The 13,839-nt window shown below is 42.1% G+C and overlaps 1 protein-coding gene across 1 annotated transcript in view; it reads right to left on the reverse strand.

Annotated features, from left to right (window-relative positions):
* The window catches only part of TBC1D19 (TBC1 domain family member 19), a 75,887-nt gene that overhangs the window by 4,511 nt on the left and 57,537 nt on the right, over positions 1–13,839 (reverse strand). Inside the window, exons 16-20 of the mRNA XM_081924535.1 lie at positions 12,560–12,592; positions 10,639–10,748; positions 8,278–8,369; positions 6,198–6,313; positions 5,019–5,089 (exon numbers count right to left, since the gene is read on the reverse strand). Coding sequence (XP_081780661.1) covers positions 5,019–5,089; positions 6,198–6,313; positions 8,278–8,369; positions 10,639–10,748; positions 12,560–12,592 — 422 coding nt within the window. The remainder of the gene's footprint in view (positions 1–5,018; positions 5,090–6,197; positions 6,314–8,277; positions 8,370–10,638; positions 10,749–12,559; positions 12,593–13,839) is intronic.

Consider the following 13,839-nt stretch of genomic DNA (forward strand, 5'->3'; position numbering starts at 1 on the left):
TTTATTGGCCGAGGAAGCCGGCGTACAGCTTCCGGGTCATGTGACAAGCATGACTAAGCCGCTTCTGGTAAACCAGAGCAGCACACGGAAACACCGTTTACCTTCCTGCCAGAGCGGTACCTATTTATCTACTTGCACTTCATGCTTTCGAACTGCTAGGTTGGCAGGAGCTGGAACAGAGCAACAGGAGTTCACCCCGTCGCGGGGATTTGAACCACCAACCTTCTGATTGGCAAGTCCTAGGCTCTGTGGTTTAACCCACAGCGCCACCCACGTCCCTACCTCAAGTTATACAGTGGTGCCTCGCTAGACGAAAAGAATTCGTTCCACGATTCTCTTCGTCTAGCGGTTTTTTCGTCTTGCGAAGCAAGCCCATTGACAGCTTAGCGGATTAGCGCTACAGCTGTCAAGCGGCTTCCAGCGATCAGCTGTTAAGCGGCTTATCAGCGGAACAGCTGATAAGCGGCTTAGCGGCTTAGGAAAAGGGCAAAAAAAGCAAAAAAAAAAACCTGCCGGGGGATGCAAGATTTTTTCGTCTTGTGAAGCAACCCCATAGGGAAATTCGTTTTGCGAAGCGCCTCCAAAACGGAAAACCCTTTCGTCTAGCGGATTTTTCGTCTTGCGAGGCGTTCGTCTTGTGGGGCACACTGTATTTATTTGTTTGTAATATCACAGCCCAAAGGCAAAATGTCAAGAAGGCAGCAAAGAGTTGGACAAGATAAGCACCTGTGCACATATAAATTAAGCACAACCTACATTAAAGTTGATGTGGACGGTGCTGTGGTCTAAACCACAGAGGATCCCCATGACTGGGTGAGCTCCCATTGTTCGGTCCCTGCTCCTGCCAACCTAGCAGTTCGAAAGCATGTCAAAGTGCAAGTAGATAAATAGGTACCACTGCGGCGGGAAGGTAAAGGGCGTTTCCATGCGCTGCTCTGGTTCGCCAGAAGTGGCTTAGTCATGCTGGCCACATGGCCCGGAAGCTGTACGCTGGCTCCCTAGGCCAGTAAAACGAAATGAGCGCCGCAACCCCAGTGTCGATCGTGACTAGACCGAACAGTCAGGGGTCCCTCTACTTTTACAATAAAGTTAAACCAGGGTTAGAACAGATTTAAGAACAAAGCCCTAAGAAGGTAATCCTGCAGCAATTTACAATTTTTTACCTCTACTCTAGCAATTAAGACAGATTAGCTACAGATAAGCCTTAATGGAAGCAAAGTCTGGAAAGAGTAAAGTTAGCATATTTGAAGTGAAAAGCTCCAAGTACAGATTTAGTTCAGCAGTAGAATATAGTTTAGCTGATTTCCTGGGAGATATAAAAAACTGAAAACTAAAACTGTAAGTTTAGCTGAGGTTAAAGAGAGCCATGTTTCTGGGCTCTAACACAGGTGCAGTACAAACCCATGTATGTCTACTCTTAAGTCATAATCAATCAATTTATTGCATGTAGCCAAAGGCATTCACAATAAAATCTGCCCCATTCTTCCATGGGACTGAATGTGTTTGGATATGACCTTAATCATCTTTAGCTGTAATCTTGTTCATGCCTGTTGAGCTTCATAGCAGCCAAGCCACCTGAATAGCTTTGCGGCTGTAAACTAGCCAAGTAAAAGGACCCCTGACCATTAGGTCCAGTCATGATCGACTCTGGGGTTGCGGTGCTCATCTTGCTTTACTGGCCGAGGGAGCCGGTGTACAGCTTCCGGGTCATGTGGCCAGCTTGACTAAGCCGCTTCTGGTGAACCAGAGCAGTGCACGGAAATGCTGTTTACCTTCCTGCCAGAGTGGTACCTATTTATCTACTTGCACTTTGACGTCCTTTTGAACTGCTAGGTTGGCAGGAGCTAGGACCGAGCAACGGGAGCACACCCTGTTGCAGGGATTTGAACCGCCGACCTTCCGATTGGCAAGTCCTGGGCTCTGTGGTTTAACCCACAGCGCCACCCCTTTTTTGAAGGCCAGTCATTTTACCTAACTGGGGGAAAGCTAGCCATATTTAGTAAAAGTTTGGAGAGAGCTCTGCAGATGAACTGGACCCTAGAGATGAAGCATTGAATTAAGGAGTTGGGAAAGTTAAGAACTTTTGCAAGTTTGCCAACACAGTGGGGCCAGGAAGCTTTTCAGAAAACCTCACCAAACCTCACAGCACTGGACTCTGCTTAAAAAAAAATTCCAAAAAGGAAAATCCGAAATTAGAATGTCACCCAGATTGCCACATGTACAACTGTCTGCCTGATGGGTACAACTTGTGTTGACATGATGCAATAACAGAAAAACTAGCTCTTCAGGACAAAGTTCATTCCTTTGAAGGCAAGGTGACTAATACAGGTAAGATGAGAGAAACAAAAAGGGAGACCTTTAATGATACAGTAAGGAAATGCCAGTTTCCTGTTGGTAGCTCCGCTGCTCTTAGAGAGAATTAGGGTTTGGACAAAAGGGGAATAAAATGGGAAAATGTGATTCAGTGCAAGTATGTATAAAGTGTCATACATTGGGGCAAAATAATGATGATGATGATGATGATGATAATAATAATAATATATTATTTATACCCCGCCATCTGGCTGGGTTTCCCCAGCCACTCTGGGCGGCTTCCAAAAAAATATTAAAATACTGTAATACATCAAACATTAAAAGCTTCCCTAAACAGGGCTGTCTTCTAAAAGTCTGATAGTTGTTGTTCTCTTTGACATCTGGTGGGAGGGCGTTCCACAGGGAGGGCGCCACTACCGAGAAGGCCCTAACTTCATTATAAACCTTTAGGTGCCAGGGGAAAATGTTCCTTTTTAACTGGGCCTTTGGTTGATTTGATAGATATCCTATGCCAGGCATGTCCAAAGTCTGTTTCGGGAGCCTAATCCGGCCTGCCAGTCAGTTTAATCCTGCCCCGGCAGTTTATTTCCTGGGGTAAAATCCCCCCCAAAAAACTTCAGTCCTAAAAAAAGTCAACAACTTTGGTCGGCCCTCATGCATGTTCACTTCATCAAATCTGGCCCTCTTTGAAAAATGTTTGGGCACCCCTGTCCTTTTAAAATGTGGGGGTTGGGGGGTTATTGGGTTGTTGTTGTTATTTTGATTATAAATTTTGTGGTTTTATACTTGGATTTTGTTCTGTGAACCGCCCTGAGACCTCCAGGCATAGGGTGGTATATGAATTCAATAAATAATAATAATATACACTGAGCCAGCAGTGACTGGCAGGAATGAGATCTTAGGGTCATGGTTATAGCTAGGTGAAGAAGTCCACATGGTATTGCAGCAGCTATGAAGAAGGTGGATTCTACACTATGGATCATTAGGAAAGCAGAAGAAAACAATGGTGTGACCATACTCGTAATAACTATCACCAGGATATTGGAAACATGGAAACTGGCAACCAAAATGCTAAGGAAGCTGGAAAAACTCCCCTACAAGAAGAGGTTACAACGTTTGCACATAATTTTGATGTGTAAAATTATGCATGGTCAATTCTGTGTCCAGGGCAGCTGTCTACCATCTCCATCTGGTACGCAGGCTGAGACCCTACCTGCCCGTGGACTGTCTTGCCAGAGTGGTGCATGTTCTGGTTATCTCCCGCTTGGACTACTGTGATGTACTCTAACTTGGGCTACCTTTGAAGGTGGCCCGGAAACTACAACTAATCCAGAATGCGGCAGCTAGACTGGTGACTGGGAGTGGCCGCCAAGACCATATAACACCTGTCCTGAAAGATCTACATTGGCTCCCAGTACGTTTCCGAGCACAATTCAAAGTGTTGGTGCTGACATTTAAAGCCCTAAACAGCCTCAGCCCAGTATACCTGAAGGAGCGTCTCCACCCCCATCGTTCAGTCCGGACACTGAGGTCCAGCTCCGAGGGCCTTCTGGCGGTTCCTTCCCTGTGAGAAGTGAGATTACTTCTGAGCAGGTGTTTAGAACTAGACCGTGAGAGCGTCTTTTGAAAATCTACACATAGCAGAAATGGTTCGTAGTAAACATATTTTTTTCCAAAAAAGTTAAAAAGTAGACATGTTGGCCGGCCCAGGAAAAGGGCTCCAAAATCCATTATTAGGGCAGTACCATTTATTAAGGGACGCGGGTGGTGCTGTGGGTTAAACCACAGAGCATAGGACTTGCCGATCAGAAGGGCGGTGGTTCAAATCCCCATGACAGGGTGAGCTCCCATTGCTCGGTTCCTGCTCCTGTCAACCTAGCAGTTTGAAAGCACGTCAAGTGCAAGTAGATAAATAGGTCCCGCTCCGGCGGGAAGGTAAACAGCATTTCCGTGCGCTGCTCTGGTTCGCCAGAAGCGGCTTAGTCATGCTGGCCACATGACCCGGAAGCTGTACACCGGCTTCCTCGGCCAATAAAGCGAGATGAGCACCACAACTCCAGAGTCGGCCACGACTGGACCTAATGGTCAGGGGTCCCTTTACCATTTATTAAGGAAACTAACATGTCCCAAAATAGCCTTTATCAGGCTAGATGGTAAAACAAAGCAACAAGGGAGAAAGCCTCATTTGAATACTTGCTACTTCCTCCAATATTCTGGAAGTCTCTTAGCAGATGAAGATCCAGCCAATTTCTATCCTCTGCACTTGCCTTGTTCAGCCTCTGCCCTGACTGAAGTTCAGCAGGACTCGAAAACTTCCACGCTTTGGTTGGCCTAATAAAAGTATTCCCCTAAAGTAGATTTAGGAATTTCTCGAGGTATTCTATCATTCTTCTCAGAACAGTGGTGCACATTTTAAAAAGTGTACACTCAAAGTATATGGAAGGCCCTAAGTGTAACTGAAAAAAATAATTCAATTATTTCATAGTGTTTATAACCCAGTTTAAACATTCTTCTTTGTATCTGTCATAGGAGTATCATGAGCGTCAGCCATATATTTTCATAACTTCCTTTGAATATTTAGCCGAGATAAGAATTTCAGCAGAGAGCCTCACATTGCATGCTATGTGCACACGAAGCTTAAATTACTGTGTTTGGCAAGATGTCACAAACTATTTCCATTTTCTCCCACTGAAACTTATCCTTACTTCAGCCGCAGCCAGTGAAGTCACCTCCATTAGATTCACAGCTCGGAAAGCAAACACAGCAGCTGCCAGGACTGAAAAAGAATGCACAATATTTAGACTGGCGGCCTACTAATTAGTTGCTACAGTTATTTTGGTCTAGCTATTCTTTACGTTCAATTCCGTAATCACTTAGTTTGGGAAATACTATATAGCCAGCTTAAATGCGCCATTCTAGTCAATTTGTGACAGTTTCGTTTTAAAGACGTACGAGAAAGTCATTTAATGTGCACAACAAAATAAATATATTAAGAATTTCTTAAGTTAAATGTGATCTTTGCCTTACTTGTAGTTCTATAAATCCAGTCTCAACACAAATAGAAGTTATTAATATTGCAGCTGTTGTATAAGGGATTATTATTTTGACCAGAATATAATTGAAATTAATAAGCTTCTGCAACGCAGAAATAAAGAAAATCATCACACCATTAAATCTACCACTTGGGGGACTACCTAAATTATAAAATGCAGTATGTGAATGATTGGTATTAGTCTTTGTTTTATAAATGGGACACGGGTGGTGCTGTGGCCTAAACCACAGAGCCTAGGGCTTGTTGATCAGAAGGTTGGCAATTCGAATACCCGCGATGGGGTGGCAATTCGATGGGGTTGGCAATTCGAATACCCGCGATGGGGTGAGCTCGTTCTTTGGTCCCTGCTCCTCCAACCTAGCAGTTCGAAAGCATGTCAAAGTGCAAGTAGATAAGTAGGGACTGCTCCAGCGGGAAGGTAAATGGCGTTTCCGTGCGCTGCTCTGGTTCTCCAGAAGCGGCTGAGTCATGCTGGCCACATGACCCGGAAGCTGTCTGCGGACAAACACCGGCTCCCTCGGCCAGTAAAGCGAGATGAGCGCCGCAACCACAGAGTCGGCCATGACTGGACCTAATGTTCAGGGGTCCCTTTACTTTTATGCCAGTTCTCAGAATAGCAGAAGTGAGTGAACAGGACAGAGGCCCAGCCACTCTCCGCTTCCAAAATTCTAAGTACACCGGAGGTCACACAAGTACACCGGAGGTCACACAATTGAATAGCTACTGAAACCATGCAATTGCACATGAGGAAACTGAAGCCTCTTGTGTTGGTATCGTTTTTCTTTAAAAAGGGAGAAATGTCAACACCATCAACAAAATATGTTCTCATTACCGGCAAGAATTTCCAGAGAGTTGTATCCCAGAACTCTGTCCCACAAAAGCAGAAGCTGATCTGTAGCTAAGTAGCCAGAGAATGCTCGTACCATCCATTTAAATGATATCCTTAGACTATGAGTGGGAAAAAACACACACGATTATATTTCCCCATAACATACAATCACAGTGGATTTGCCTTTTGCCTTAGATGTGCTTATGTGGATTTCTGAGCCTTAAACGGAAAAGAGCTCAGCTAAAGCCAAAGCCAACTAAAAAAGTAATTCTTCTTAATGCTAAATCTGGCATGATACACTCAGTTCACACATTCAGAATCTATTTGCTATCTGCTTCTTGAGCTTAACAGTATTTCAATAGTCAAAATCGAAAAAGAAAGTACTGTTTAGAATCTTTTGTAAATGCATTCTCCTTAGGGTAACAGCAAATGTTATGTGTCTCCACGCAGGTAAGCAAAGATGTCAACCTTGATTTTTGTTACTCTGAGCCTGTACCTTGAAGCAGGAGTCTTTTTCAGACCTGAAAAATCATCTTTTACCCAAAAACGTGTTTTGGGACCCGCTTCTTAATTTTTTTAACCTGTATTTGAATTGTGATATTTCTAGTGTTCCTACCCACATCTGATTCCGTTGTGGATCCCAAGGGAGGAGTGATATACTGTACTTTTCCGTGTAGACTAGTTTTTTTTTAATACTAAAAATAATGTTAAAAAGAGGGGTAGTCTTATACACGAGGGCAATCTCCCCCCATTTTTCTTAATTTTAAGTCTCCAAAAATACACTGGGGCGTGTTATACATGAAAAAATATGGTATATCGTTTTTATTTGATTTTACAAGTGTAAAATCAAAACCAAATACATAGCCATATAAAGAGATTTCTCTGAATTTCGAGATTTCCCATCATCCCCTCCCTAGATCCTATTGTCAACATTCTCAATTGTTTGTGACTAGTTATGTTATACAGTGGTACCTCGGTTTTCGAACAGCTTAGTCTGTGTTCCAGTTTGCAAACTTTGCTTCAAAAGTCAAACGTGCTCCGTTTTGAGTCCTGAGCTTCTGTTTCTACTGTTGCGCTGCTAATTTGCGTCCCCCATTATAATTGAAACCTTCCATTTCTGTTTTTAACTGTTGCACTGCTAATTTGCGTCCCCCCGTTGTAATTCAAGCCATCTGTTTCCGATTGCAGTGTTCTGAGGTGATATTTGGAGCTTATATTTGGTGCTTTTGTTTTTGCTATTTATTTTGCATTTTTTGTTTTTGAGGCTTTTTCAATTCATTTGTTTTTGTGACCATGTGGAACCCAGTTCAGCTACTGATTGATTGATTGATTGTGTGACTGCAGAAATGGATAAAAGCCCCCCATCCAAACAATGACTAGCGTCTCCACCCCCATCTTTTTGCCCGGACGCTGAGGTCCAGCGCCGAGGGCCTTCTGGCGGTTCCCTCATTGCGAGAAGCAAAGCTACAGGGAACCAGGCAGAGGGCCTTCTCGGTAGTGGCGCCCGCCCTGTGGAACGCCCTCCCATCAGATGTCAAAGAGATAAACAACTACCTGACATTCAGAAGACATCTTAAGGCAGCCCTGTTCAGGGAAGTTTTTAATGTGTGACATCTTAGTGTATTTTTGGTCTATGTGGAAGCCGCCCAGAGTGGCTGGGGAAACCCAGCCAGATGGGCGGGGTACAAATAATAAATTATTATTATTATTATCATCTTCAGTGCAGGTCAGGAAAAAAATAATTTTAATTTTTATCATCTATAATATTGTCTTATTTATTTTATAGTACAGCACATTGATTATTGCTTTCATTTTAGGGGTTCTTTTTAAAAGTCTGGAACGGATTAATCCATTTTGCATTACTTTCTACGGGAAAGCGTGCCTTGGTTTTGGAACGCTTTGGTTTTGGAACGGACTTCCGGAACGGATTAAGTTTGAGAACCAAGGTACCACTGTATTTGTAATTTAGTAAACCTTTTCAAGTTGTAAGCTGCCTCGAGCATGGGTTTAACTACAGAAAGTTGGCATGCAAATATAATGATGACGATGGTGTCAGTTTTTAAAGGTAAGGGAAAATACTTACGGCTGTGCTCCTATTTCTCGAAGGTGATAAAACAGCTGTGGTAGATGGGTTTGGAGAAGGGTTTCAAACAGCAAACATAATGATACAATGCCCTTTAAAAAAGAAAAAGTATAATAATTCACTTTTTATAAAAGCACAACCATACAACAAGTGTACCTCTTACTACTAATGAGTTTTAAAGATAGATAGTGAAAAAAATACCCAATGTAGTTCATGCATAGATTGAAAACATACATACAACAAGTCAAAGTAGTACAGTAAGATTTGATAAAGTGAGCTTGTGGAATTTTTCACATTAAAACATCGTCGGCTGCAGACACAGACAACAGATTCTTTCCTAGATACATGCAATGAAGGGCTACGAAACGGAATTTAAGGCCAACAAAATTAACGTATAATTATAATCTTGATTTCAGCATGAGTTTTCTTAATTTTTAAATTAAAAATTAAATTAAATTAAACCACAAAGTCAGCACTACGCGCACTCCACACCAAAATAAGAAAAACTGAATTCTGTGATGGATATTAGTTTTACAATATAGCAAAGCTTCCTTTTTTCCTGTTATACTGTCATTTTTACTGTTTTACATAATTTTTCCTGGTTTTTCTGTCATGAGGAAGTTGGGATTCCACTCTACTTCCTAGGATTAAGTAGACATTACATCTTCCAGCATTTATTTGCAACCAAAAGCATGAGAATTATGTTCTTGCTTTGTTTTGTTTTTTAAAATGAAAGCTAAAAGATTCTTGGGAAGCCAAATTTAGTACCTAATACTTTTTCTGAGTCCCTATGAAATCACAGTATTTACATAGCCTTGCACCCTATACCTGCAGGTCTCAGGGCATCTACAACATAAAATCACAATATAAAAACATAAAATACATAACAAAAACAACTTAATAATCTTCCCCCCATAGGGCTTTCCCTCCCTATCTTCTCACTGTGTACCCCATAAACCTGTGCTGGAAATTCTCCCAATGCAGATTTAGGGGTTGTGGCAACACACAAAGGAAATCTTGTTTCATGAATGCAAAAACTCATTTGAATCCCTCCCAGAGCCAACCTAAATTAATCCCCTGGATAGAAAATATCAAACTTCTCCAGAACATTTAACGCGTGGGAAACACTCTGGCCCGATTCAGACATAACACCTTTCTCCCTGCCTAGGTTTTAAGTTGCAGGCAACTCCTGTTAACGCTGGATAAAATTAACCTGGGTAATTTTGCATCAGGTAATTAAATTACAATCTCAAACTGAAGAGGATGTTGTCATTGAAGGCTCAGTATGTTAGCCGTGGTTGAACATGACCCAAGGACTGCGAGACTTCGTTTCCAAACTCACTCCCGTTTCTGAAATTCTTTTCTATCCCTGTACGTATACATCTGTCAATTTTTTTTACAATGCTTTACAAATCTCACAAGTGGACCCTAGCTCCAAAAAAAGCTTAGGCCGCAAGAAATGTATTTGCCTTTGAAACCGACACATGGTAGCATAGTTTTGCAAGCAAAATGACATGATAGATTACCGTATTTTTTGCTCTATAAGACTCACTTTTTCTCTCCTAAAAAGTAAGGGGAAATGTGTGCATCTTATGGAGCGAATGCAGGCTGCGCAGCTATCCCAGAAGCCAGAACAGCAAGAGGGATTGCTGCTTTCACTCCGCAGCGATCCCTCTTGCTGTTCTGGCTTCTACGATTCAGAATATTTTTTTTTCTTGTTTTCCTCCTCCAAAAACTAGGTGTGTCTTGTGGTCTGGTGCGCCTTATAGAGCTAAAAATAAGGTATATTTTAATATTCTGCTGGAAGCTGCCCAGAGTGGCTGGGAAAACCTGGTCAAATGGGCGGGGTATAAATAATAACAAATTATTATTATTATTATTATTATTATTAGGTCCCAGGTTCAAACTCCAGATCTCTAGTTAAAGAATCTCAGCAGGATTGGAAAAGACATCCAGCTGAGGCTTTAAACTGTTGCTTCTGTAGCTCAGTTGGCTAGAGCATGGTTTACACCAAGGTTGCAGGTTCGATCCGTAAAAAGGACACCTGCATGTTCCCGCATTGTAGGGGGTTGGACTATAGATGATCCTCAAGGTCTCTTCCAACACTTGTGATTCTATTATCCCTATGAAACAGGCCAATAATCTGACAGTATAAAGCTGTCTTGTATGTTCATATTTAATACGCAAGAGATTTTATCAACACAGAGGTCTACATTTTAAAATATTTTTGTACAAGTCAAACAAAGCGAAGGTTTGCATAGACAGCGGTCCTGAGTTTTTAGAACAGGCACAGTAAAAAGAGACAGGCATATTTTAGTTCGTTGTGTTTTGCATGTTCAGATTTGTTCAAAGCAAACTTACGGACGGGTGAGAAGAGATGGAATGAAGTCGGAAGAAATAGCGCACGTATATTTCGCGAAACATCTGGTACAGCTTGGAAGGTTCGTTATACAGGAAACAAAGTGGAGCGACTGAAAGGATAAAAGACATTTGTTATCGCAACACCACTACTTGTTAAAATCACAAGATGCATGTCAAACAAAACCTGCGTATTCTGAACGAACACCAGTTCTTTGTGGAGGTAGAAATAAGAACAACAATATGTTAATGCAGCCGCAGCTATGGAATAATCGTGTCTTTTCTTAATTCAAGTATTGCCTTTTTATTGACAAGTGGAATAACAACATGCCACTTTAAACATGTGATTACTTTGGGAATGACAGTCTCACGGTTGAGACAGATTTGCTTGAAGGCACAATGCTGTTACTCAGGACCAATGCATGGGCTGCACATACAAAGTCACACAAATTTATTTACAGTGGTACCTCAGGTTACATACGCTTCAGGTTACAGACTCCGCTAACCCAGAAATAGTGCTTCAGGTTAAGAACTTTGCTTCAGGATGAGAACAGAAATCGTGCTCCGGCGGCGCAGCAGCAGCAGGAAGCCCCATTAGCTAAAGTGGTGCTTCAGGTTATGAACAGTTTCAGGTTAAGAACAGACCTCCAGAACGAATTAAGTACTTAACCCGAGGTACCACTGTATTTATTTATTTGGTAAAGTAACCAGTGAAGAAACTGGGGTAGCCACATAAATACTATTCCATAGGTAAGTACTTCCATGCAACCCCAACCTGGTTGCAAAATATGAACCAGCCCAGAACCTGCGATCATCACCTGAAGCTCTTCTTTGTGTACTCCCTCCATGAGAGATACCAAGGGCGGCAACACAAGAATGGACTTTTTCTGTGGTGGCTCCCTGTTTGTGGACTGTTTTCTCCTGGGAGGCTTGCTTGACACCATCATTTTATCTCTCTACACACCAGACAAGAACTTTCTTCTACAACTAGGCCGGTGGCCTTTAACGATCTGTGGCCTTTTAGAAGTTGGTTGGGTGTTTTAAATGTATTTTTTAACCTTCATTTTAATGTATCTATGGGGGGGTGTTTGGTTGGTTACTTGGTTGGCTGTAAGTTGCTTTGAGTTACAGTGGTGCCTCGCTAGACGAAAAGAATTCGTTCCGCGATTCTCTTCGTCTAGCGGTTTTTTCGTCTTGCGAAGCAAGCCCATTGACAGCTTAGCGGATTAGCGCTACAGCTGTCAAGCGGCTTCCAGCGATCAGCTGTTAAGCGGCTTATCAGCGGAATAGCTGATAAGCGGCTTAGCGGCTTAAGAAAAGGGCGAAAAAAGCGAAAAAATCACGCGGGGGGACGCAAGATTTTTTTCGTCTTGCGAAGCAACCCCATAGGGAAATTCGTTTTACGAAGCTCCTCCAAAACGTAAAACCCTTTCGTCTAGCGGGTTTTTCGTCTTGCGAGGCGTTCGTCTTGCGGGGCACCACTGTATCTTGGGCAAAATAAAGTGACTAACATTTAATTAATAATAATAACAAGAACAGCAACAATAGAAAAATTAATAAAAAATCAGAATTAGCCTCCTGGGCAGGGGCGGACTGTGGAAGAAGACTCTTCTTCCTCCAACGATGAACAAGAGGCCCCATCACTTGCCAAAGATTCCCCGGGTCCTAAGGCTATGAGATGCAAGCCAAGCATAGGAGCCCGACAGCTCAAACAACTCCCTGGCCCCATTCTCCACAAATCCCACCTACTGAAGTGCTGGAACTAAGACCAGCAATCCAACTTAATCCCCACCAAACCTCCAGGTATGATAGCTATGATAAACACAGACAGATATTATATTGCAACAATATAAACTGACTTACTTATTCAATTAATCAAACTTCCAATTTTTAGCTCCAGTGCTAGTACTGAAGAGTCACTTACCGTACATCGAAAAGCCATGGAAAGGGATTACACCTGCAAAACAGACGTTCCAGTTTACTGTGAGGGTTGTTCATGATTCCACAGTTCTTTATGCTTTGTAGGGGGGAAAACCCCAGACAAAAGTACACCCAGGGAGAATCCCACAAAATATTTCAGAACTTGATTCTTTTCATATGCATAAACATATCTTTACCTCTAGAGATGGAACTAATAACTGCTCTCCTGGAAACTGGAGATCAGGATCAATGAACTTGTGACCCAGCTAGGAGAATGACGTCCACCTCTGACTTATGATGGCTAACCAGTGGCTCAATAAAATCTCCTTCTTCAAATGCCAAAAACAGAAGGCCTAACAAGCCTAACAACAGATGGTTGGCGAGCTGCGTTCAGTGTAAAGGGTCAGAAATTCCGCAGGCTTCTTTTAGTTCAGAGTTGATGGCTTTTTTTGAGCCAAATTTAAAGTTGGCCACCCCCCTAAGTGCTGCATGTCCACAATGTGCTCACAATCATTGCACATATATGTTCACCGCCTACACTCGCTACATATGCAGACACACAGTGTTCTCTCTGTGTCTTGCACTTCCCAATGCGATTAGGAATAATAATAATAATAATAATAATAATAATAATAATAATAATAATAATAATAATAATAATTTTATTGTTTACACTCCGCCCATCTGTCTGGGTTTCCCCAGCCATTCTGGGAGGCTTCCAGCAAAATATAAAAAATAATAAAATGTCAGACGTTAGAAACTTCTCTGAACAGGGCTGCCTTCAGATGTATTCTAGAAGTGGTGTAATTCTTTATCTGCCTGACATCTTATGGGAGGGCGTTCCACAGGGAGGGTGCCACCACCAAGAAGGCTCTCTGCCTGGTTTCCTACTGAAAACTCAGAAGTGGAGCCACTTGTGACAGTTCAATTGTGAAGGAGTTCTAAGATGTGTTGGTGCTATTTGTCTGGAGTTGTATTATACTGTCTTGCAAATACACTTCTTCTCCTTCAGGTGCAGCACCATTGCTAATAATAATAATAATAATAATAATAATAATAATAATAATAATAATAATTTATTTATACCCCTCCCTCCCCAGCCAAGACCGGGCTCAGGGCGGCTAACAACCAATAATAAAAACAAGTTGATTAAAATACAATTTAAAAGATTAAGATACAATATTAAAATAATTAGGGAGCAATCTCATCATAAGAAGAGAAAGGAAAAAGAAAAAGGGGGAGGGAATCAGACTGATTCTGAGCCAAAGGCCAGGTGGAACAACT

This window comes from Podarcis melisellensis, assembly GCF_964234715.1.
Source record: "Podarcis melisellensis genome assembly, chromosome: 9".
In the NCBI taxonomy this organism is placed as follows: domain Eukaryota; kingdom Metazoa; phylum Chordata; class Lepidosauria; order Squamata; family Lacertidae; genus Podarcis; species Podarcis melisellensis.